Source organism: Aphelocoma coerulescens, chromosome 30, assembly GCF_041296385.1.
Source record: "Aphelocoma coerulescens isolate FSJ_1873_10779 chromosome 30, UR_Acoe_1.0, whole genome shotgun sequence".
Classification (NCBI taxonomy): Eukaryota; Metazoa; Chordata; class Aves; order Passeriformes; family Corvidae; genus Aphelocoma; species Aphelocoma coerulescens.
This window is the reverse complement of record NC_091043.1, coordinates 701,826-724,358: the sequence shown is the minus strand read 5'-3', so window position 1 is coordinate 724,358 and position 22,533 is coordinate 701,826. Positions and strand designations below refer to the sequence as shown.

General features: G+C 65.8%; 2 protein-coding genes across 2 annotated transcripts; one reads left to right on the top strand and one right to left on the bottom strand.

Moving 5' to 3' along the window:
- Window positions 1-1,171: 1,171 nt before the first annotated feature.
- Window positions 1,172-3,888, bottom strand: LOC138100121 (zinc finger protein 420-like). The gene is made up of 2 exons (XM_068997838.1): window positions 3,634-3,888; window positions 1,172-3,449 (listed from the first exon to the last, which is right to left on the bottom strand). The coding sequence occupies exons 1-2, from the start codon at window positions 3,686-3,688 to the stop codon at window positions 1,771-1,773; spliced, it is 1,734 nt and encodes a 577-aa protein (XP_068853939.1). The 5' UTR covers window positions 3,689-3,888; the 3' UTR covers window positions 1,172-1,770.
- Window positions 3,889-3,974: 86 nt separating this feature from the next.
- On the top strand, window positions 3,975-22,321 carry MCOLN1 (mucolipin TRP cation channel 1). The gene is made up of 14 exons (XM_068997841.1): window positions 3,975-4,643; window positions 5,843-6,060; window positions 7,040-7,207; window positions 8,251-8,416; window positions 9,478-9,559; window positions 10,330-10,426; window positions 11,260-11,359; window positions 11,941-12,047; window positions 13,086-13,235; window positions 14,598-14,699; window positions 15,737-15,859; window positions 18,235-18,441; window positions 20,446-20,576; window positions 21,337-22,321. The coding sequence occupies exons 1-14, from the start codon at window positions 4,628-4,630 to the stop codon at window positions 21,371-21,373; spliced, it is 1,704 nt and encodes a 567-aa protein (XP_068853942.1). The 5' UTR covers window positions 3,975-4,627; the 3' UTR covers window positions 21,374-22,321.
- Window positions 22,322-22,533: the final 212 nt, after the last annotated feature.

Genomic DNA, 22,533 nt, shown 5'->3' with positions numbered 1-22,533 from the left:
CAGGGACACACGGAAGGGGATGGGGACACACGGAAGGGGACAGGGACACATGGAAGGGGATGGGGACACATGGAAGGGGACAGGGACACACGGAAGGGGATGGGGACACATGGAAGGGGACGGGGACACACGGAAGGGGACAGGGACACACGGAAGGGGATGGGGACACATGGAAGGGGACGGGGACACATGGAAGGGGACAGGGACACACGGAAGGGGATGGGGACACATGGAAGGGGATGGGGACACATGGAAGGGGACAGGGACACACGGAAGGGGATGGGGACACACAGAAGGGGATGGGGACACATGGAAGGGGATGGGGACACACGGAAGGGGATGGGGACACATGGAAGGGGACGGGGACACACGGAAGGGGATGGGGACACATGGAAGGGGACGGGGACACACGGAAGGGGACAGGGACACATGGAAGGGGACGGGGACACACAGAAGGGGATGGGGACACATGGAAGGGGATGGGGACACACGGAAGGGGATGGGGACACACGGAAGGCGATGGGGACACACGGAAGGGGACAGGGACACACGGAAGGGGATGGGGACACACGGAAGGGGATGGGGACACACGGAAGGGGATGGGGACACACGGAAGGGGACAGGGACACACGGAAGGGGATGGGGACACACGGAAGGGGACGGGGACCCGATGCCACCAGGACACACATCAGGGGGACAATGTCGCCGCACCACTGCCACCAGGACGTGGCCAGTGACACCCAGCACGGGGCCACGTGACCCCGCGGGTGACACTGACCCTTGCCCTGTCCCCAGGCTGAGGTCCCCTGGGCGCAGTGGCTCTGGGCACCTCCGCGCTGGCCCTGCCGCCGTGGTGGCTCTGGGACAGCCTGGTGGCTGTCACCTGCTTCTGGGCCACTTGTCACCAGCTGAACACCCTGCTGGGTGGTGACATCCAGCTGGGACACCACGGTGGTGACAGTGGGGACGTGGTGGCAGGAACCGCATCGGGCAGCGCTTGGCCGTGGCCGAGACGATGGTGGTGGTGGCACCGTGGTGGCACCGGCGCCGTCCCAGTTTGTGTCCCCGTATGTGCTCCCCACGTCCCCATCCATTTCCATGTCCCCCCACGGCTGTGTCCCCCCATGCCTCCACCCATGGTCATGTCCCCATCCATGTCCCCATCCACGTCTTAGTTCAACATCTTTATTTTTACCCCAATTTCAGGTGTTTCAAAGGGATGAACAGAAAACAGAAGAAAACCAAGGCCAAACCAAAACGATTTCTGTGTCTGTGCCAGCTGAACACCCACATGCTTGGGTGGGTGGGAAGAACCTTTTTTGGAGGGGTTTCCACCCCAATGTCTCCAAAATCGGGGGGTTTTGCCCCAATCAATCCCCATATGGCTGTGGAAGACGCCCGTGGATCAGAGAGATTAGAAACTATGGATTCAGGTTGCAGAAGACCTCCAAGGACATCCAGTGTTGCTTGATGCCTCCAAAAGATGCAAAAGGTGAGATTTCCTGAGGTTGGAAGATGATAAATCTGCTCTCCCCAACAGATTTCGGATGTTCGTCAGTGGATGAGTCCAGGTGCCCACGGGGAGCCAAGAAGAGGCGGAGCCCCCCCAGCCTGGCGCCTTCCCAGCAGGGATCAGGAGCACCACGGATCTCCGGGGCTCTGCCCAACGGGGGTCACTGGGGATCATCCAAGGCCGATCCTCCCACGGGGGATGGGGCTGGAGCAGCGCACGAAGCTCTTCCCGCACTCGGGGCACTCGCGGCGCTTCCCTCAGCGGTGCCTTTGTTGGTGTTGGGTCAAGTGGTAGCTCTGTGAGAAGCTCTTCCCGCACTCGGGGCACTCGTAGGGCCTCTCCCCGGAGTGGATGCGCCGGTGCACGAGGAGAGCGGAGCTGGTCTGAAACGTCTTCCCACACTCGGGGCACTCGTAGGGCCTCTCCCCGGTGTGGATCCTCTGGTGGTTGATGAGGGTGGAGTTTGCCTTGAAGCTCTTCCCGCAGTCGGGGCACTTGTAGGGCCTCTCCCCGGTGTGGATGCGCCGGTGGGCGATGAGGGTGGAGTTTACCTTGAAGCTCTTCCCGCAGTCGGGGCACTCGTGGGGCCTCTCCCCGGTGTGGATGCGCCGGTGCCTGATGAGGGTGGAGCTGTGCTTGAATCCCTTCCTGCAGTCGGGGCAGCGGAAGGGCCTCTCATCCGTGTGAACGCGCTGGTGCACAAGGAGACGGGAGCTGGTGTAAAACCACTTCCCACACTGGGGACACTCGTAGGGCCTCTCCCCGGTGTGGATCCTCTGGTGGATAATCAATTGGGAACTGTAGCTGAAGCTCTTCCCACACTCCCCACACTTGTAGGGCCTCTCCCCAGTGTGGATCCTCTGGTGGATAACCAGGTTGGAACTGCAGCGGAAGCTCTTCCCACACTCCCCACACTCGTAGGGCCTCTCCCCGGTGTGGATCCTCTGGTGGTTGATCAGCATGAAGCCCTGGTTGAAGCTCATCCCACACACCCCACACTCATAGGGCTTCTCCCCGGTGTGGATCCTCCGGTGGACGATCAGGCCAGACCTCTGCCTGAAGCTCTTCCCACACTCCCAACATTCGTGGGGCCTCTCCCCGGTGTGGACGAGCTGGTGGGCGACGAGGTGGGAGTTTTGCTTGAAGCCTTTCCCACACTCGGGGCAGCGGAAGGGCCTCTCATCTGTGTGAACTCGCTGGTGCTGGATGAGGGTGGAGCTGGTCCGAAACCTCTTCCCGCAGTCGGGGCACTCGTAGGGCCTCTCCCCGGTGTGGATCCTCTGGTGCCGGAGAAGAGCAGAGCTGGTCGGAAACCTCTTCCCACACTCCCCACACTCGTGGGGCCTCTCCCCGGTGTGGATGCGCCGGTGGGCGACGAGGGTGGAGTTTTGCTTGAAGCCCTTCCCGCAGTCAGGGCAGTAGAAGGGCCTCTCATCCGTGTGAATCCGCTGGTGCTTCAGGAGATCGGTGCTGGTCGGAAACCTCTTCCCACACTCCCCACACTCGTAGGGCCTCTCCCCAGTGTGGATCCTCTGGTGTACGATGAGTCTGGAGCGGTCTCTGCACCTCTGCCCACACTCCCCACACTCGTAGGGCCAGTCCCCCATGTGGATTTTCCTGTGGTGGATCAGACGGGATCTCTGGCTGAAGCTCTTCCCACATTCCGAGCACTTGTGGGGCTTCTCCCCAGCGTGGGGCTGCTCACGGACCCCCAGCTCCGAGCTCCGGCCGCAGCTCCGGCCGCCTTCCCGGCCCGGCGAGGCTCCTTCCTCCTTGCAGCTCCTTGGGCTGCGTTTGCAGCCCCTCCTCGTGCGGCATCTCCGGGGCTTTTCCTCCCCATTGCATTCCTGCGCCGTGGAGCCGCTCAAAACGGCCTCTCCCACCAGGTTCTGCCGCGGGCATTTGTCCTCCCTGGGCTCCGTGCTCAGCTCCTTGTCTGGGGAGGAAGGACAAGCAGAGGATGGCATTTGCCTCCGTGCCACGGGGAAGTGCACGGAGATCCCCCCAGTCCGTCCCCGGCAGGACGGCGTCGGCAGCAGGGTTGTCCTGCAGCCGGGGCCGATGCTGGGCTGGGAGATGGAGCAGGACAGAGGGCAAAGGGCCACTGACTTCCTCCTCACCTGCCTGCGGCTCCCGGGCCATCTTCCCCTTCCTCGCGGCCTCCTCCTCCTCCATCCGGCCGCGCCTTGGCGATGGCAAATCCTGCTCGGGGGAAAGCAAGGCCTGAGCGCCTTGGCTTTGCTGCTGCCCAAGCCCAAGCCCAGCTCCACAAGTCCCCGCCCCGTTCAGCCTCGGGGGGCCCGGAGCCCGCTCATCTCCAGCCTCCCCCACCCCTCCCGGCTGCCGGGGGTCCCGCGCCTCCGGGATCGCCCCTTCGGCTCTCCCCACTCCGCGGCTCCCGCCTTCCAGCCCCCGCCTCTCCCGGGGATCCCCAAAACCGGCATCGCCCCCACACCCCCCCAAGGCGCATCTGCGGCTCAGCTTTGGGCTCCTGCAAGCTCCCAACATCGCCTGCCCCGCGACAAACGCCCCGCAGAGCCCCGATGCGTTTGGGGCGAGCTCCCCGTCCCCGCTCGCCTCGGCATGCGGGGGGGGCGATGCTGCCGGAGCCGGGGCAGCTGCGGCCTCAGCGGGCGGGCGGCGGAACCGCGCGCTTCTGCTGCTGCTCCTCCTCTTCCTGCTCCTCCGCCTCCTGCTCCTCCTCTTCCTCTTCCTCCTCCTGCTCCTCCCTCCTCTTCCTCCCGCGCCTCCTCCGCTCCCGCCCCGGCCCGGGCAGCTTCCGACACCCCAAAGCAGCCGCGCTGTGCCCGGGCCGGCTCCCAAAGCGGCCCCGCCCCGCGCGGCACTGGGAGCGCTACTGGGAGCGCTGGGAGCGGTGCCGGCAGCACCGGGAAGGAACTGGGAGCACGATCCCTCCTCCCAGTGCGGCTCTTACTGGGAGCACTGGGAGGGAACTGGGAGGAAACGGGGACCCGAGGCGGCCGCAGCCGGCGCTGGGCGTGGCCAGCGGGAGGGCGGGGTTATGCAAATCTGGGCGCGATCGCGCGCGGTGATTGGCGGGCGCCGGTGGGCGCGGCTTTCCCGGTCACGTGAGGCCGCGGCGGGGCCGGAGCGATGGCGGCGGCGTCCGGTGAGAGGGGACGGGAACCGGGAATGGGACCGGGAATGTGGGGATGGACAGGAAATGGGACCGGGAACGTGGGGCCCGTAATGGGTGAGGGACCGGGAATGTGGGAACGGGCTAGGGAGTTTGGGACTCGCAGTTCTGGAAGGGGACTGGGATGGGAACGGGACAAGGTGGCCGCAGGGACGGTGAGTACCGGGAACCGCGCGGGGTGGCGGGGGAGACACCGGGGCGAGGGGGGTCCGGGGACCGGGCCTGGAGGGTTAACGGGGACGGGCGACACCGTGGACTGGGCAGGGGGGACAGCGAGCCGGAGGGACACCGGGACGGGGGGGGACACCGGGACGGGGGGGGGACACCGGAACCGGGAGTTAACGGGGACAGGGGACAGCAGGGCAGGGGAGCGACACCGGACCGAGAGGGCCGAGGGGTGATGGGTGACACTGGGGCGAGGAGGGACCGGGCCACCGGGGATCCCGGGAACCGGGCGGGGCTGGCACAAGGGGCGACACCGGAGACAGGAGTGACACGGACCAGGGGTGACACCGGGACAGGGGGGGACACCGGGACAGGGGGGGACACCGGGACAGGCGGTGACACGGACCAGGGGTGACACCGGGACAGGGGTGACACGGACCAGGGGTGACAGCGGGACAGGGGGGGACACCGGGCCAGGCGGTGACACCGGGCCAGGCGGTGACACGGACCAGGGGTGACACCGGGACAGGGGTGACACCGGGACAGGCGGTGACATGGACCAGGGGTGACACCGGGACAGGGGAGACACCGGGACAGGGGGGGACACCGGGACAGGGGAGACACCGGGACAGGCGGTGACATGGACCAGGGGTGACACGGACCAGGGGTGATACCGGGACAGGGGGGGACACCGGGACAGGGGAGACACCGGGACAGGGGAGACACCGGGACAGGGGTGACACGGACCAGGGGTGACACCGGGACAGGCGGTGACACGGACCAGGGGTGACACCAGGACAGGGGTGACACGGACCAGGGGTGACACCGGGCCAGGCGGTGACACGGACCAGGGGTGACGCCAGACCGGGGGGGGACACCAAGCGGGAGTGACACCGGACCGGGGGGGACGGGCCACAGGGGCTACCGGGAAGCGGGCGGGGCTGGCACAAAGGGGAGACACCGGCGGGGACACCGGGCCAGGGGGTGACACCGGCGGGTGTCCCCAGAGACCGAGCGGCTGCTGAGCCGCGGCCCCGGGTACGGCACGGCCGGGGCGGCCCCGGCGCCGGCGGAGGAGGAGGAGGAAGAGGAGGAGGAGGAGGAGGAGCTGCGCCGCCGCCTCAAGTATTTCTTCATGAGCCCCTGTGACAAGTACCGTGCCCGCGGCCGCCGGCCCGTGAAGCTCGCGCTGCAGCTCGCCAAGATCGTCCTCGTCACCGTGCAGGTGCCACCGCCGGGGACAGCGCGGAGGGGACACGGGGACAGCGGGCACAGGGGGCACGGGGACACGGGGACAGCGGGCACAGGGGGCACGGGGACATGGGGACAGCGGGCACAGGGGGCTGGGACTGCGGGGAGGGGGCACGGGGACAGCGGGCACAGGGGGCTGGGACAGCGGGGAGGGGGCACGGGGACAGCGGGCACAGGGGGCACGGGGACAGCGGGCACAGGGGGCACGGGGACATGGGGACAGGGGGCTGGAACTGCGGGGAGGGGGCACGGGGATGGGGACAGTGGGCACAGGGGGCTGGGACAGCGGGGAGGGGGCACGGGGACAGCGGGCACAGGGGGCACGGGGACATGGGGACAGGGGGCTGGGACTGCGGGGAGGGGGCACGGGGATGGGGACAGTGGGCACAGGGGGCTGGGACAGCGGGGAGGGGGCACGGGGACAGCGGGGAGAGGGTACAGGGACATGGGGACAGCGGGCACAGGGGGCTGGGACTGCGGGGAGGGGGCACGGGGACATGGGGACAGCAGGGGGGGGAGCATGGGGACAGTGGGCACAGGGGGCTGGGACAGCGGGGAGGGGGCACAGGGATGTGGGGACAGCGGGCACAGGGGGCACGGGGACACGGGGACAGCAGGCACAGGGGGCTGGGACTGCGGGGAGGGGGCACGGGGACACGGGGACAGCGGGCACAGGGGGCTGGGACTGCGGGGAGGGGGCACAGGGACACGGGGACAGCAGGGAGGGAGCACGGGGACAGCGGGCACAGGGGGCACGGGGACATGGGGACACCTGGAAAGGGATATTGGAGTGTCCCGGGACAAAGCCCAGCAGCGTCACCAGGGTGGGACGGGGCTTGGTCATGGTGGCCTTTGTCCCCAAACGTGGGGTGCCACCGTTTTGGGGTGAAACGCGGCGGCGGCGCCGAGGTGGGACGGGGGCTGATGGCAGCGGTGGTGGCCTTTGTCCCCAGCTGATCCTGTTCGGGCTCAGCAACCAGCTGGTGGTGGCCTTCAAGGAGGACAACACGGTGGCCTTCAAGCACCTGTTCCTCAAGGGCTACGAGGACGGCGCCGATGACACCCACGCCGTGTACACCCGCGGGGACCTCCTGGGACACCTGGCCTACGCCCTCGAGAAGGTGCCACGGGGACACCGGGGGTGGGGTTGGGGACACCGGGAGGGGTTTGGGGACACCGGGACCTCCTGGGACACCGGGACGTTCTGGGACACCTGGCCCACACCCTTGAGAAGGTGTCATGGGGACACCAGGAGGGGGTTGGGGACACCAGGAGGGGTTGGGGACACCGGGAGGGGTTTGGGGACACCGGGACCTCCTGGGACACCGGGACCTCCTGGGACACCTGGCCCACGCCCTCGAGAAGGTGCCACGGGGACACCGGGGGTGGGGTTGGGGACACCAGGAGGGGCTGGGGACATCGGGGGAGTTGGGGACACCGGGAGCAGTTTGGGGACACCGGGGGTAGGGTTGGGGACACCAGGGTGGGGTTGGGGACGTGGAGATCCTCAGGGCCATGGAGGTGGTTTGGGGACACCAGGGTGGGTTGGGGACACTGAGGTGCCCCAGGGCCACCCCCAGCCCCGCTGTCCCTGTCCCCGCCGTACCTGGCTGTCCCCAACGAGGCCGTGGGCCACTGCTCCTGTGAATGGGGACACGGGGGTGTTTTGGGGACACGGAGATGTTTTGGGATTGTGGAGATCTTTTAGGGCCATGGAGACATTTGGGGTCACTGGGATGATTTGGGGCCGCTGAGCTGTCCCTGTCCCTGTCCCTGTCCCTGTCCCTGTCCCTGTCCCTGCAGTACCCGGCTGTCCCCAGTGAGACCTTTGGTCACCGTGTTTTGGGGACAAGGAGCTATTTTGGGGACACAGGCATGTTTTGGGATTGTGGCGATCTTCGGGGATGTTGGGATGGTTTGGGGTCACTGGGATGGTTTGGGGTCACTGAGCTGTCCCCGTCCCTGTCCCTGCAGTACCCGGCTGTCCCCAACGAGATCTTTGGTCACCGTGTTTTGGGGACACGGAGCTGTTTTGGGGACACGGAGCTGTTTTGGGATCGTGGAGATCTTTTAGGGCCATGGAGACGTTTGGGGTCGCTGGGCTGGTTTGGGGTCACTGGGATGGTTTGGGGCCGCTGAGCTGTCCCCGTCCCTGTCCCCGCAGTACCTGGCTGTCCCCAACGAGACCCTGGGCCACTACGCCTACGGCGGCCCCGAGGGCGGCCCCGAGGGCGGCCGGGCCGGGCTGCGGCTGTGCCAGCGCTGCTTCCGCAGGGGCGACATCGACCCCGGCAACGACACCTTCGACATCGACCCCGCCGTGGTCACCGGTGCGGGGCGGGGGCTTGGGGGGCGGGGGGTGCGGGGTGTGGGGGGTGTGGGGTGCGGGGGGTTTGGGGTGTGGGGTGCGGGGTTTGGGGGGTGTGGGATTTGGGGTGTGGGGTTTGGGGTGTGGGGTGCGGGGTGTGGGGGGTGTGGGGTGCGGGGGGTTTGGGGTGTGGGGTGCGGGGTTTGGGGTGTGGGGTTTGGGGGCTGTGGGGTTTGGGGTGTGGGGGGTGTGGGGTGTGGGGTGTGGGGTTTGGGGTGTGGGGTGTGGGGGATTGGGGGTGTGGGGTGTGGGGTGTGGGGTTTGGGGTGTGGGGGATTTGGGGTGTGGGGGGTTTGGGGTGTGAGGTGTGGGATTTGGGGTTGGGTATGTGGGGTTTGGGGCGTGGGGGGTTTGGGGTGCGGGGTTTGGGGTGTGGGGATTTGGGGTGTGGGATTTGGGGTGTGGGGTGTGGGGGATTTGGGGTGTGGGGTGTGAGGTGTGGGGTGTGGGATTTGGGGTGTGGGGTGTGGGGGATTTGGGGTGCGGGGTGCGGGGTGTGGGGTTTGGGGGCTGTGGGGTGTGGGGATTTGGGGTGTGGGGGGTTTGGGGTGTGGGGTGCGGGGTGTGGGATTTGGGTTGTGGGGTGTGGGGGCTGTGGGGTTTGGGGTTTGGGGTTTGGGATTTGGAGTTTGGGATGGTCCTAGGAGATTTGGGATTTGGGGTTCGGAATGGTCCCAGGATATTTGGGGTTTGGGATTTGGGGTTCGGGATGGTCCCAGGACATTTGGGGTTTGGGATTTGGAATTTGGGGTTTGGGATTTGGGATTTGGGGTTCGGGACAGTCCCAGGACATTTGGGGTGCGGGATTTGGGATTTGGGGTTTGGGATGGTCCCAGGACATTTGGGGTGCGGGATTTGGGATTTGGGGTTTGGGACGGTCCCAGGACATTTGGGGTTTGGGATTTGGGATTTGGGGTTTGGGATGGTCCCAGGACATTCGGGGTTTGGGATTTGGGATTTGGGGTTCGGGACGGTCCCAGGACATTTGGGGTTTGGGATTTGGGGTGCTCCCTGACCCCACAGAGTGCCTGTGGGTGCATCCCGGGGACCCGCGGCCGCCGGCGCTGGACGGCAGCGACGGCAACTTCACCCTCCAGTTCCACAGGTCCGTCCCTAAAACCCCCAAATTCCCCCAAATTCCCCCAAATCCCGCCCGGGGGCGTTCCCGGCCCCAAAACCCCCGGGTGGGGTTTGTGCTCCCTCGTCCCGAATCCCTGTGTGGGATCTGCCCCTTCCCCCTTGGATTTACGGGGAGTTTGGGGCCGAATTTCCCCTTTCCTGGGTTTTTTTTTGGGATTTTGGGGCCAAATTTCCCCTTTCCCGGGGATTTTTTGGGATTTTGTGGCTGAATTTTCCCTTTTGTGGGTTTTTTTTTGCTCTTTTGGGTAGGAATTTCTCCTTTTCTTGGGGTTTTTTTGGGATTTCGGGGTTTTTTTTTTGGGGGGGGTGGTTTTGGGGCCAAATTTTCCTTTCCCCAGTACTTTTTTTGGCATTTTGGGGTGGAACTTTTTCCCTTTTTCCAGGGCTTTTTTTGGGGGGCAGGGAGGGGATTTCAGGAACTCAGTGGGGTTTTTTTGGGGGGAGGATTTTGGGGCAGAATTTTTTCCCTTTTCCCAGGTGGTTTTTTTTTGGGGGGGGAGGGAGGGGATTTCAGGAACTCAGTGGGGTTTTTTTGGGGCGGAATTTTCCCTTTCCGGTCCTTTTCTTTTTGGCGTTTCGGGGCGGAACTTTTTTCCCTTTCTCCCGGGGCTTTTTTGGGTTTTTTTTTTTGGAATTTTTTTCCCCCTTTTCCCGTTTTTTTTTTTGGGGTATTTTTTTTTTTCCCTTTCGGGGTTTTGGGGCCTCAGGAGGTGTCCCCCGTCCCCGTCCCCCCAGGCTGATCAACGTCACCGTGGAGTTCCAGCTCAAGGCCATCAACATCCAAACGCTGCTCAACAACGAGATCCCCGACTGCTACAGCTTCGCTGTCACCGTCAGTGTGGCCTGAGTGTGGCCTGAGTGTGCTCTGAGTGTGCTCTGAGTGTGGCCTGAGTGTGGCCTGAGTGTGGCCTGAGTGTGCTCTGAGTGTGGCCTGAGTGTGGCCTGAGTGTGGCCTGAGTGTCACCGAGTGTCACCTGTGTCACTGAGTGTGCTCTGAGTGTGGCCTGAGTGTGGCCTGAGTGTCACTGAGTGTGCCCTGAGTGTCACTGAGTGTCACCTGAGTGTGCCCTGAGTGTGCCCTGAGTGTCACCTGAGTGTGGCCTGAGTGTCACTGAGTGTGCCCTGAGTGTGCCCTGAGTGTCACCTGAGTGTGGCCTGAGTGTGGCCTGAGTGTGCTCTGAGTGTCACTGAGTGTCACCTGAGTGTGCCCTGAGTGTGCCCTGAGTGTCACTGAGTGTCACTGAGTGTGCTCTGAGTGTCACCGAGTGTCACCTGTGTCACTGAGTGTCACCTGAGTGTCACTGAGTGTGCCCTGAGTGTGCCCTGAGTGTCCCCAAAGTCACCTGAGTGTCCCCTGAGTGCTGGTGCCGGTGCCAGTGTCCGTGCCAGTGCCGGTGCCAGTGCCGCTGACGGTGCCGCTGACGGTGCCAGTGCCGGTGCCACTGCCGCTGACGGTGCCGGTGCCGGTGCCTGTGCCGGTGCCACTGACGGTGCCGGTGCCGGTGCCCGTGCCGGTGCCCATGCCACTGACGGTGCCAGTGCCGGTGCCAGTGCCGGTGCCACTGACGGTGCCACTGACGGTGCCGGTGCCGGTGCCCGTGCCAGTGCCGGTGCCGGTGCCGGTGCCGGTGCCGCTGCCACTGACGGTGCCACCGCTGTCCCCAGATCACGTTCGACAACCGCGCCCACAGCGGGCGGCTGCGGATCCGCCTGGAGACGCGCGCGGCCATCCGGGAGTGCCACCACCCCGCCCTGCCCGGCAGAGGTGACACCGCGGCCGCAGCGGCGCCCGGGGGTGGCACCTGTCCCGTGGGTGTCCCCAGGGGTGTCCCCAGGGGTGTCCCCTGTCCCAGGGGTGCCCCCAGGGGTGTCCCAGGGGTGTCCCCTGTCCCAAGGGTGTCCCCATGGGTGCCCCCAGGGGTGCCCCCTGTCCCCAGGGGTGTCCCCAGGGGTGTCCCCAGGGGTGTCCCCTGTCCCATGGGTGCCCCCAAGGGTGTCCCCTGTCCCCAGGGGTGTCCCCATGGGTGTCCCATGGGTGCTCCCAGGGGTGTCCCCTGTTCCCATGGGTGTCCCCAGGGGTGTCCCCTGTCCCAGGAGTGTCCCCAGGGGTGTCCCCAGGGGTGCCCCCTGTCCCAAGGATGTCCCCAGGGGTGTCCCCTGAGGGTGTCCCCTGTCCCCATGGGTGTCCCAAGGGTGTCCCCTGTCCCATGGGTGCCCCCAGGGGTGTCCCCATGGGTGTTCCCTGTCCCAAGGGTGTCCCCTGTCCCATGGGTGTCCCATGGGTGCCCCCAGGGGTGTCCCTGCCGCCGGGGGGGTGCCAGCAGCCCCCCGTGTGTCCCCCCGCAGGTGACAACTCCTGGCGCCTGTCCTTCGACGTGCTGGTGGTGGCCGTGTGCTCGCTGTCCCTGGCGCTCTGTGCCCGCTCCATCGCCCGCGGGCTGCGGCTGCAGGCGGTCAGGGGGGCTGGGGGGGCTGGGGGGGCTGGGGGGGCTTTAGGGGGTTTAGGGAGTTTAGGGGGTTTAGGGGATTTTAGGGGGTTTAGGGGATTTTGGGGGGTTTACGGGGTTTTAGGGGCTTTGGGGGATTTTAGGGGGTTTGGGGGAGTTTAGGGGATTTAGGGAGTTTAGGGGGTGGGATGGATGGGATTTGGGATGGGATGGGGTGGGCGGGGTTGGATGTGGATGGTGGGAGGTGCTGGGAAGGGTTGGATGTGGATACTGGGAGGTACTGGGAGGTACTGGGAAGGGTTGGATGTGGATACTGAGAGGTACTGGGAGGTACTGGGAAGCTCCAGGAGATGCTGGGAGGCGTCAGATGTGGAAACTGGGAGGTGCTGGGGAGCACCAGAAGATGCTGGGGAGCACCGGGAGGCAGTGCCAGCCCAGGGGGTGCCGGTGCCGGTGCCGGTGCTGGTGCCGGTGCCAGCCCAGGGAGGTGCCGGTGCCGGTGCCGGTGCCGGTGCCAGCCCAGGGAGGTGCCGGTGCCGGTGCTGGTGCCGGTGCCGGTGCCAGTGCCGGTGCCAGCCCAGGGAGGTGCCGGTGCCGGTGCCGGTGCCAGTGCCGGTGCCAGTGCCGGTGCCAGTGCCAGTGCCAGCCCAGGGAGGTGCTGGTGCCGGTGCCGGTGCCAGTGCCGGTGCCAGTGCCAGTGCCAGCCCAGGGAGGTGCCAGTGCCGGTGCCAGTGCCGGTGCCGGTGCCAGTGCCGGTGCCGGTGCCAGTGCCGGTGCCAGTGCCGGTGCTGGTGCCAGTGCCAGCCCAGGGAGGTGCCGGTGCCGGTGCCAGTGCCAGTGCCGGTGCCCGTGCCAGTGCCAGCCCAGGAAGGTGCCGGTGCCAGTGCCGGTGCCAGTGCCGGTGCTGGTGCCAGTGCCAGCCCAGGGAGGTGCCGGTGCCGGTGCCGGTGCCGGTGCCAGTGCCAGTGCCGGTGCCAGCCCAGGGAGGTGCCGGTGCCAGTGCCGGTGCCGGTGCCAGTGCCGGTGACGGCGGGGTCCCCGCAGGAGTGGAGCCGCTTCGTGCGGCGCCGCCACGGGCGCCCGGCGGCGCTGTCGGACCGGCTGGAGTTCCTCAACGGGTGGTACCTGCTGCTGGTCACCAGCGACCTCCTCACCGTGCTGGGCACCGTCCTCAAGATCGGCATCGAGGCCAAGGTCAGCGCCGGGGGGGCCGCGGCGGGCACCGGGCACAAGGTCCTGGGGTGCCGGGGGGGGACGCGGCCGGCGCCGGGCGGGAGCCGTCACCCCTGGGTGCTGGTGGAGCCCTGGTGACAACGGCCGGGGTGTCCCTGGAGGGGACAGGAGGGGACAGTGCCACCCCTGGGTGTCCCAGGAGGGGACAGTGCCACCCCTGGGTGCTGGCAGCACCCCAGTGACAATGCCCTGGGTGTCCCAGGAGGGGACAGTGCCACCCCTGGGTGTCCCAGGAGGGGACAGTGCCACCCCTGTGTGTCCCAGGAGGGCACAGTGCCACCCCTGGGTGCTGGCAGCGCCCCGGTGACAACGCCCTGGGTGTCCCAGGAGGGGACAGTGCCACCCCTGGGTGCTGGCAGCACCCCAGTGACAATGCCCTGGGTGTCCCAGGAGGGGACAGTGCCACCCCTGGGTGTCCCAGGAGGGGACAGTGCCACCCCTGTGTGTCCCAGGAGGGCACAGTGCCACCTCTGGGTGCTGGCAGCACCCCGGTGACAACGCCCTGGGTGTCCCTGGAGCTCTATGAGGGGACAGTGCCACCCCTGGGTGTCCCAGGAGGGGACAGTGCCACCCCTGGGTGCTGGCAGCGCCCCAGTGACAATGCCCTGGGTGTCCCAGGAGGGGACAGTGCCACCCCTGGGTGCTGGCAGTGCCCTGGTGACAATGCCCTGGGTGTCCCTGAAGCTCTGTGAGGGGACAGTGCCACCCCTGGGTGTCCCAGGAGGGCACAGTGCCACCTCTGGGTGCTGGCAGCACCCCAGTGACAACGCCCTGGGTGTCCCAGGAGGGGACAGTGCCATCCCTGGGTGTCCCAGGAGGGGACAGTGCCACCTCTGGGTGTCCCAGGAGGGGACAGTGCCATCCCTGGGTGTCCCAGGAGGGGACAGTGCCACCTCTGGGTGCTGGCAGCGCCCCGGTGACAACGCCCTGGGTGTCCCTGGAGCTCTGTGAGGGGACAGTGCCACCCCTGGGTGTCCCAGGAGGGGACAGTGCCACCCCTGGGTGCTGGCAGCGCCCCAGTGACAATGCCCTGGGTGTCCCAGGAGGGGACAGTGCCACCCCTGGGTGCTGGCAGTGCCCTGGTGACAATGCCCTGGGTGTCCCTGAAGCTCTGTGAGGGGACAGTGCCACCCCTGGGTGTCCCAGGAGGGCACAGTGCCACCTCTGGGTGCTGGCAGCGCCCCGGTGACAACGCCCTGGGTGTCCCCAGAGCCCGGGGCACAGCCGCCCCAGCCCCAGGTGCCACCTGGGCGCCCCGGGGTGCCCTGCGCCCGCCCGGCGGTGTCCCCAGGCGGAGGTGGCACCGTGGCCGTGTCCCCGCAGAACTTCTCGGGCTACGACGTGTGCAGCATCCTGCTGGGCACCTCCACCCTGCTGGTCTGGGTCGGCGTCATCCGGTACCTGACCTTCTTCCAGAAGTACAACGTGAGTGGGCACGGGGATGGGCACGGGGATGGGCACGGGGAGAGGGAGAGGGGAGAGGGGACGGGGAGATGGGACAGGGACAGGGACAAGGAGAGGGGACAAGGGACGGGACAGGGGACAGGGAGAGGGACGGGAGAGGGGACAGGGAGAGGGGAGAGGGATGGGATGGGGACGGGGACAGGGACAGGCAGAGGGACGGGATAGGGACAGGAACAGGAACAGGGGACAGGGAGAGGGAGAAGGAGAGGGAACAGGGACAAGGAGAGGAGACAGGGACAGGGAGAGGGGAGAGGGAGAGGGGAGAGGGATGGGATGGGCACGGGGACAGGGCACGGGGACAGGGACAGGGAGAGGGACGGGATAGGGACAGGAACAGGAACGGGACAGGGAGAGGGATGGGGACGGGGACAGAGGTGTCACCCTGGGGACGGGGAGAGGGGACAGGGGATGGGGACGGGGACAGGGGACAGGGAGAGGGGACAGGGAGAGGGATGGGGGTGTCACCCAGGGGACAGGGACAGGAGATGGGGACAGGGGATGGGGACAGGGGACAGGGAGAGGGAATGGGGACAGAGGTGTCACACAGGACAGGGATGGGGGAGAGGGACAGGGACAGGGGTGTCACCCCGGGGATGGGGAGAGGGAACAGGGATGGGGCCAGGGGACAGGGACGGGGCAGAGGGACGGGGAGAGGGGACAGGGGTCGAGGGGACAGGGACAGAGGTGTCACACAGGGAACAGGGACAGGGAGACGGAACAGGGATGGGGACAGGGACGGGGCAGAGGGACGGGGACAGGGGTCCAGGGGCCAGGGATGGGGCAGAGGGACAGGGCTGTCACCCCAGGGACCAGGGCCAGTGGCCAGGGCCACCAGACAGGATTAAATCCCATTTTCCCTGCCCAAAACCTCCATTGGGACGCTTGGGCTGGGGGCAGTTCCCATTTCCCTGCCCCGAATCCTCATTTCCCCACCCCAAATGCCGAATTCCCGTTCTCCCCCGCCCCGCCCGGGGCCGATGCCCGTTCCGGGGGCGCAGATCCTGATCGTGACGCTGCGCGCGGCGCTGCCCAGCGTGATGCGCTTCTGCTGCTGCGTGGCCGTCATCTACCTGGGCTACTGCTTCTGCGGCTGGATCGTGCTGGGCCCGCACCACGTCAAGGTGGGACCGCCCGAGCTGCTGGGAGAGCCCCTGAGCCGGGGTTATGGGGCTGGGAGAGCCCCTGAGCCCCATTTATGGGGCTGGGAGAGCCCCTGAGCCCGGGTTATGGGGCTGGGAGAGCCCCTGAGCCCGGGTTATGGGGCTGGGAGAGCCCCTGAGCCCGGGTTATGGGGCTGGGAGAGCCCCTGAGCCCCATTTATGGGGCTGGGAGAGCCCCTGAGCCCGGGTTATGGGGCTGGGAGAGCCCCTGAGCCCGGGTTATGGGGCTGGGAGAGCCCCTGAGCCCCATTTATGGGGCTGGGAGAGCCCCTGAGCCCGGGTTATGGGGCTGGGAGAGCCCCTGAGCCCGGGTTATGGGGCTGGGAGAGCCCCTGAGCCCCATTTATGGGGCTGGGAGAGCCCCTGAGCCCGGGTTATGGGGCTGGGAGAGTCCCTGAGCCCAGGTTATGGGGCTGGGAGAGCCCCTGATCCTGGTTTGGGGCTGGGAGAGCCCCTGATCCCCATTTATGGGGCTGGGAGAGCCCCTGATCCCCATTTATGGGGCTGGGAGAGCCCCTGATCCCGGGTTATGGGGCTGGGAGAGCCCCTGAGCCCAGGTTATGGGGCTGGGAGAGCCCCTGAGCCCGGGTTATGGGGCTGGGAGAGCCCCTGATCCCGGGTTATGGGGCTGGGAGAGCCCCTGAGCCCCATTTATGGGGCTGGGAGAGCCCCTGATCCCCATTTATGGGGCTGGGAGAGCCCCTGAGCCCCATTTATGGGGCTGGGAGAGCCCCTGATCCCGGGTTATGGGGCTGGGAGAGCCCCTGAGCCCGGGTTATGGGGCTGGGAGAGCCCCTGAGCCCCATTTATGGGGCTGGGAGAGCCCCTGAGCCCGGGTTATGGGGCTGGGAGAGCCCCTGAGCCCCATTTATGGGGCTGGGAGAGCCCCTGAGCCCGGGTTATGGGGCTGGGAGAGCCCCTGAGCCCAGTTTGGGGTTTGCTTTCCCACCCCAAATCCTGGTTTTGGGGGTTGGGTTCCTTCTGGAATCCATGGATGAAATGAGGGTGACACAGGGGTGACACAGGTGTGACATGGGGTGACACAGGTGACACGGGGTGACATGGGGTGACACAGGGGTGACACGGGTGTGACACAGGTGTGACACGGGTGACACAGGGGTGACACAGGTGTGACACAGGTGACACAGGTGTGACACAGGTGTGACACAGGTGTGACACAGGTGTGACATGGGGTGACACAGGTGTTACACAGGTGTGACACAGGTGTGACACAGGTGTGACACAGGTGTGACATGGGGTGACACAGGTGTGACACAGGTGTTACACAGGTGTGACACAGGTGTGACACAGGTGACACGGGTGACACAGGTGTGACATGGGGTGACACAGGTGTGACACAGGTGTTACACAGGGGTGACACAGGTGTGACACAGGTGTGACACAGGTGACACGGGTGACACAGGTGTGACACAGGTGTTACACAGGTGTGACACAGGTGTTACACAGGGGTGACACAGGTGTGACACGGGTGACACAGGTGACACAGGGGTGACACAGGTGTGACATGGGGTGACACAGGGGTGACACAGGTGTGACACAGGTGTGACACAGGTGACACAGGTGTGACACAGGTGTGACACAGGGGTGACACAGGGGTGACACAGGTGTGACATGGGGTTACTCAGGTGACACAGGGGTGACACAGGTGTTACACAGGTGTGACACAGGGGTGACATGGGGTGACACAGGTGTGACACAGGTGTGACACAGGTGTGACACAGGTGTGACATGGGGTGACACAGGTGACACAGGTGTGACACAGGGGTGACACAGGTGTGACACAGGTGTTACACAGGGGTGACACAGGTGTGACACAGGTGTGACACAGGTGTGACACAGGGGTGACACAGGTGTGACACGGGTGACACAGGTGTGACATGGGGTGACACAGGTGACACAGGTGTGACACAGGTGTGACACAGGTGTGACACAGGTGACACAGGTGACACAGGTGTGACACAGGTGTCCCTGCTGCAGTTCCGCTCGCTGTCCATGGTGTCCGAGTGCCTGTTCTCGCTGGTCAATGGCGATGACACAGGGGTGACACAGGTGACACAGGTGTGACACAGGTGTGACACAGGTGTGACACAGGTGTGACATGGGGTGACACAGGTGACACAGGGGTGACACAGGTGTAACACAGGTGACACAGGTGTGACACAGGTGTGACAGGTGTGACACAGGTGTGACACAGGTGTGACACAGGTGTGACACAGGTGTGACAGGTGTGACACAGGTGTGACACAGGTGTGACACAGGTGTGACAGGTGTGACACAGGTGTGACACAGGTGTGACACAGGTGTCCCTGCTGCAGTTCCGCTCGCTGTCCATGGTGTCCGAGTGCCTGTTCTCGCTGGTCAATGGCGATGACATGTTCGCCACGTTCGCGGCGCTGCGGCCGAGCGGGGCCCTGGTGTGGCTCTTCAGCCAGGTGTACCTGTACTCCTTCAGCGCGCTCTTCATCTACATGGTGCTCAGCCTCTTCATCGCCCTCATCACCGGCTCCTACGACACCATCAAGGTGAGCTCGGCGTCACCTGTGTCACCTGGGTGTCACCTGGGTGTGACATCACCTGGGTGTGACGTCACCTGGGTGTGACGTCACCTGGGTGTTATCTCTGTGTTATCTCTGTTATCTCCCCTCATCACCGCCTCCTGTGACACCATCAAGGTGAGCTCGGCATCACCTGGGCGTGACATCACCCATTCCATCATCTGTCACCTCACCTGTCGCTCTGTCCCCTTGTCTGTCACATCTTCTGTCTGTCCCCTCACCTGTCCTCGTCCTTGTCCCTGCCCTGTCCCCTGTCCCCAGAGCCAGTCCCAGGGTGGCACCGCGCTGTCCCTGCCCTGTCCCCTGTGTCCCCAGTCCGAGGGTGGCACCGAGCTGTCCCCGAGCTGTCCCCTGTGTCCCCAGTCCGAGGGTGGCACCGCGCTGTCCCTGCCCTGTCCCCTGTGTCCTCAGTCCGAGGGTGGCACCGCACTGTCCCTGCCCTGTCCCCTGTGTCCCCAGTCCCAGGGTGGCACCGCACTGTCCCTGCCCTGTCCCTGCCCTGTCCCCTGTGTCCCCAGTCCCAGGGTGGCACCGCACTGTCCCTGCCCTGTCCCTGCCCTGTCCCCTGTGTCCCCAGTCCCAGGGTGGCACCGCACTGTCCCTGCCCTGTCCCTGCCCTGTCCCCTGTGTCCCCAGTCCCAGGGTGGCACCGCGCTGTCCCTGCCCTGTCCCCGAGCTGTCCCTGAGCTGTCCCCGAGCTGTCCCCGAGCTGTCCCTGCCCTGTCCCTGCCCTGTCCCTGCCCTGTCCCCGAGCTGTCCCCGAGCTGTCCCCTGTGCCCAGACCCAGTCCGAGGGTGGCACCGCGCTGTCCCTGCCCTGTCCCTGAGCTGTCCCTGAGCTGTCCCTGCCCTGTCCCTGCCCTGTCCCTGCCCTGTCCCTGAGCTGTCCCTGAGCTGTCCCTGCCCTGTCCCTGCCCTGTCCCTGCCCTGTCCCTGAGCTGTCCCTGAGCTGTCCCTGCCCTGTCCCTGAGCTGTCCCTGAGCTGTCCCTGCCCTGTCCCTGCCCTGTCCCTGCCCTGTCCCTGAGCTGTCCCTGAGCTGTCCCTGCCCTGTCCCTGCCCTGTCCCCGAGCTGTCCCTGCCCTGTCCCTGAGCTGTCCCTGCCCTGTCCCCTGTGTCCAGACCCAGTCCGAGGGTGGCACCGCGCTGTCCCTGCCCTGTCCCCTGTGTCCCCAGTCCCAGGGTGGCACCGCGCTGTCCCTGCCCTGTCCCCGAGCTGTCCCTGCCCTGTCCCTGCCCTGTCCCTGCCCTGTCCCTGCCCTGTCCCCGCCCTGTCCCTGCCCTGTCCCCGAGCTGTCCCCGAGCTGTCCCCGAGCTGTCCCTGCCCTGTCCCTGCCCTGTCCCCGAGCTGTCCCTGCCCTGTCCCTGAGCTGTCCCTGCCCTGTCCCTGCCCTGTCCCCGCCCTGTCCCCGAGCTGTCCCTGCCCTGTCCCTGCCCTGTCCCTGCCCTGTCCCCGAGCTGTCCCTGCCCTGTCCCTGCCCTGTCCCTGCCCTGTCCCTGCCCTGTCCCCGCCCTGTCCCCGAGCTGTCCCTGCCCTGTCCCCGAGCTGTCCCTGCCCTGTCCCTGCCCTGTCCCCGCCCTGTCCCCGAGCTGTCCCTGCCCTGTCCCTGCCCTGTCCCCGAGCTGTCCCTGCCCTGTCCCTGCCCTGTCCCCGCCCTGTCCCCGAGCTGTCCCTGCCCTGTCCCCGAGCTGTCCCTGCCCTGTCCCTGCCCTGTCCCCGAGCTGTCCCTGCCCTGTCCCCGCCCTGTCCCCGAGCTGTCCCCGAGCTGTCCCCGAGCTGTCCCTGCCCTGTCCCTGCCCTGTCCCTGCCCTGTCCCCGAGCTGTCCCTGCCCTGTCCCCGAGCTGTCCCTGCCCTGTCCCTGCCCTGTCCCTGCCCTGTCCCCGAGCTGTCCCCGAGCTGTCCCCGAGCTGTCCCTGCCCTGTCCCTGCCCTGTCCCTGCCCTGTCCCCGAGCTGTGTCCCCTGTGCCCCCAGAACCAGTCCGAGGGTGACACGGCCGTGTCGCAGCTCCACGCCTTCATCGCGCAGTGTCGCGACAGCCCCAAGTCCGGGAAGTTCCGCCGGGACAGCTCCGCCTCCTGCTCCGCCCTCTGCTGCTGCGGCCGGTCCGCGCTTTGGGGCGCTTTGGGGCATTTTTGGGGGGGTTTGGGGTCACTCCAAGGGGAGGGGGGGGGTTTGGCCTCGGTATCACTTTGGCCCTGGTCTGTGGGGGGGGGTGGGGGAATTCTGAATGGTCCCAAAATCTGGCCCCAAAATGATCCCGGAATCTGGCCCCGAATTATCACAGGATGATCCCAAAGTCCACCCCCCAGAATCCAGCCCCGACCCCAAATGACCCAAAAATCCAGCCCAAAAAGTCCCCAAAATCCAGCCCCAAATGGATCCCAAATGACCCCAAAATCCAGCCCCAAATTACTCCAAAATGACCCCAAAACCCAGCCCCAAATGGATCCAAAATGACCCCAAAATGCACCCCCCGAAATGGCCCCAAATGACCCAAAATCCAGCCCCAAATGGATCCAAAATGACCCCAAAATGCACCCCCCCAAATGGCCCCAAATGACCCAAAGTCCAGCCGCAAATGGATCCAAAATTACCCCAAAATCCAGCCTTCAAATGACCCCCAAATGACCCCAAACCCCACCCCCAAATGACCCCGAAACGACCCCAAACCCCACCCCCAAATGACTCCAAAATCCCCCCCCCGGCCCTCCCTTCCTGGGCTTTTGGGGTCCCCAATTCCCCACGGGGGTTTTTGGGATGGGGGACGGGAGGGTGGGGTGTCTCCCCGAGGTCCTGCCCTCCCAAAATCCCTTAAAACCCTCCAAAATCCCCTTAAACCTCCCCAAAATCGTGTCCCCACAGGGCTCCTGCTCAGGACAACGCGCTGCTGGTGAACTGAGGGACACCGGGGACACCCTGGGGACACCCTGGGGACACCTCGGGGACACCCTGGGGACACCCTGGGGACACCCCGGGGACACCCCGACCCCCCCCCAGCTTTTAATTTATTTTATCCTCTGCTTTTACCCGCCCGGGACCCCAAATTTGGGGTGGCACCCCCGGGACCCCGACCCCACGCGGCTCCCAGTGCCAAACTGGGAGGACTGGGGGGGGGGGGGACTGGGAGCCCCCTCGGGGCTCTGTGGAGACCCCCGGGATGGATTTTTGGGGGGGGGTTTTGGAACTTTGGGGTCTCCGGGATGGATTTTTTGGGGGGGTTTTGGAACTTTGGGGTCTCCGGGATGGATTTTTGAGGGGGGGTTTTGGAACTTTGGGACCCCCAAATCGGGATTTTTTTGGGGTAGGTTGGAACTTCAGGACCCCCAGGTGTGGTTTCGGGGGAAATTTGGAACCATGGGACCCCCAAATCTGGTTTTTGGGGATACTTTGGGACCCCCGGATCCGTTTTTGGGGACACTTTGGGATCCCCAGGGTGGGTTTTGGGGACATTTTGGGAATTTGGGATTCCCAAATCCATTTTTGGGGACACTTTGGGATCCCCAGGGTGGGTTTTGGGGACACTTTGGGAATTTGGGATTCCCAAATCCATTTTTGGGGACACTTTGGGATCCCCAGGGTGGGTTTTGGGGACAGTTTGGGACCCCCAGCTCCTTTTTTGAGGGTAATTTTGAAACCTTGGGACCCCCGGATCCGTTTTTGGGGACACTTTGGGACCTTGTCCCTGTCCTTGTCCCTGTCCTTGGGCTCACCGGAGCAGCTCTGGGTCCCCCTGCCACCACCCAAAAATGTCCCTTTTCACCCCAAATTGGGCGTGTGGCCACACTGAGGGGGGGCTCCGTGTCCTGGGGGGTCCCCAAGGGGACAATAAAGGTGACCTGGGACGAGAGGGGTCCGTGCTGAGGGGGCTGCGCCGGGGCTGGGGACACCCCGGGGTGACAGTGGGGACACTGGGGTGGCACCCAGGGGTGGCAGCGGCCACAGGGACGGGGTGGCACTGAGGGCTGTGGCCCTGGGGGGACAGGGGTGGCCGTGGGTGACACCCTGGGGTGACAGTGGGGACACAAGGGTGGCCCTGGGGGGGACAGGGGTGGCCCTGGG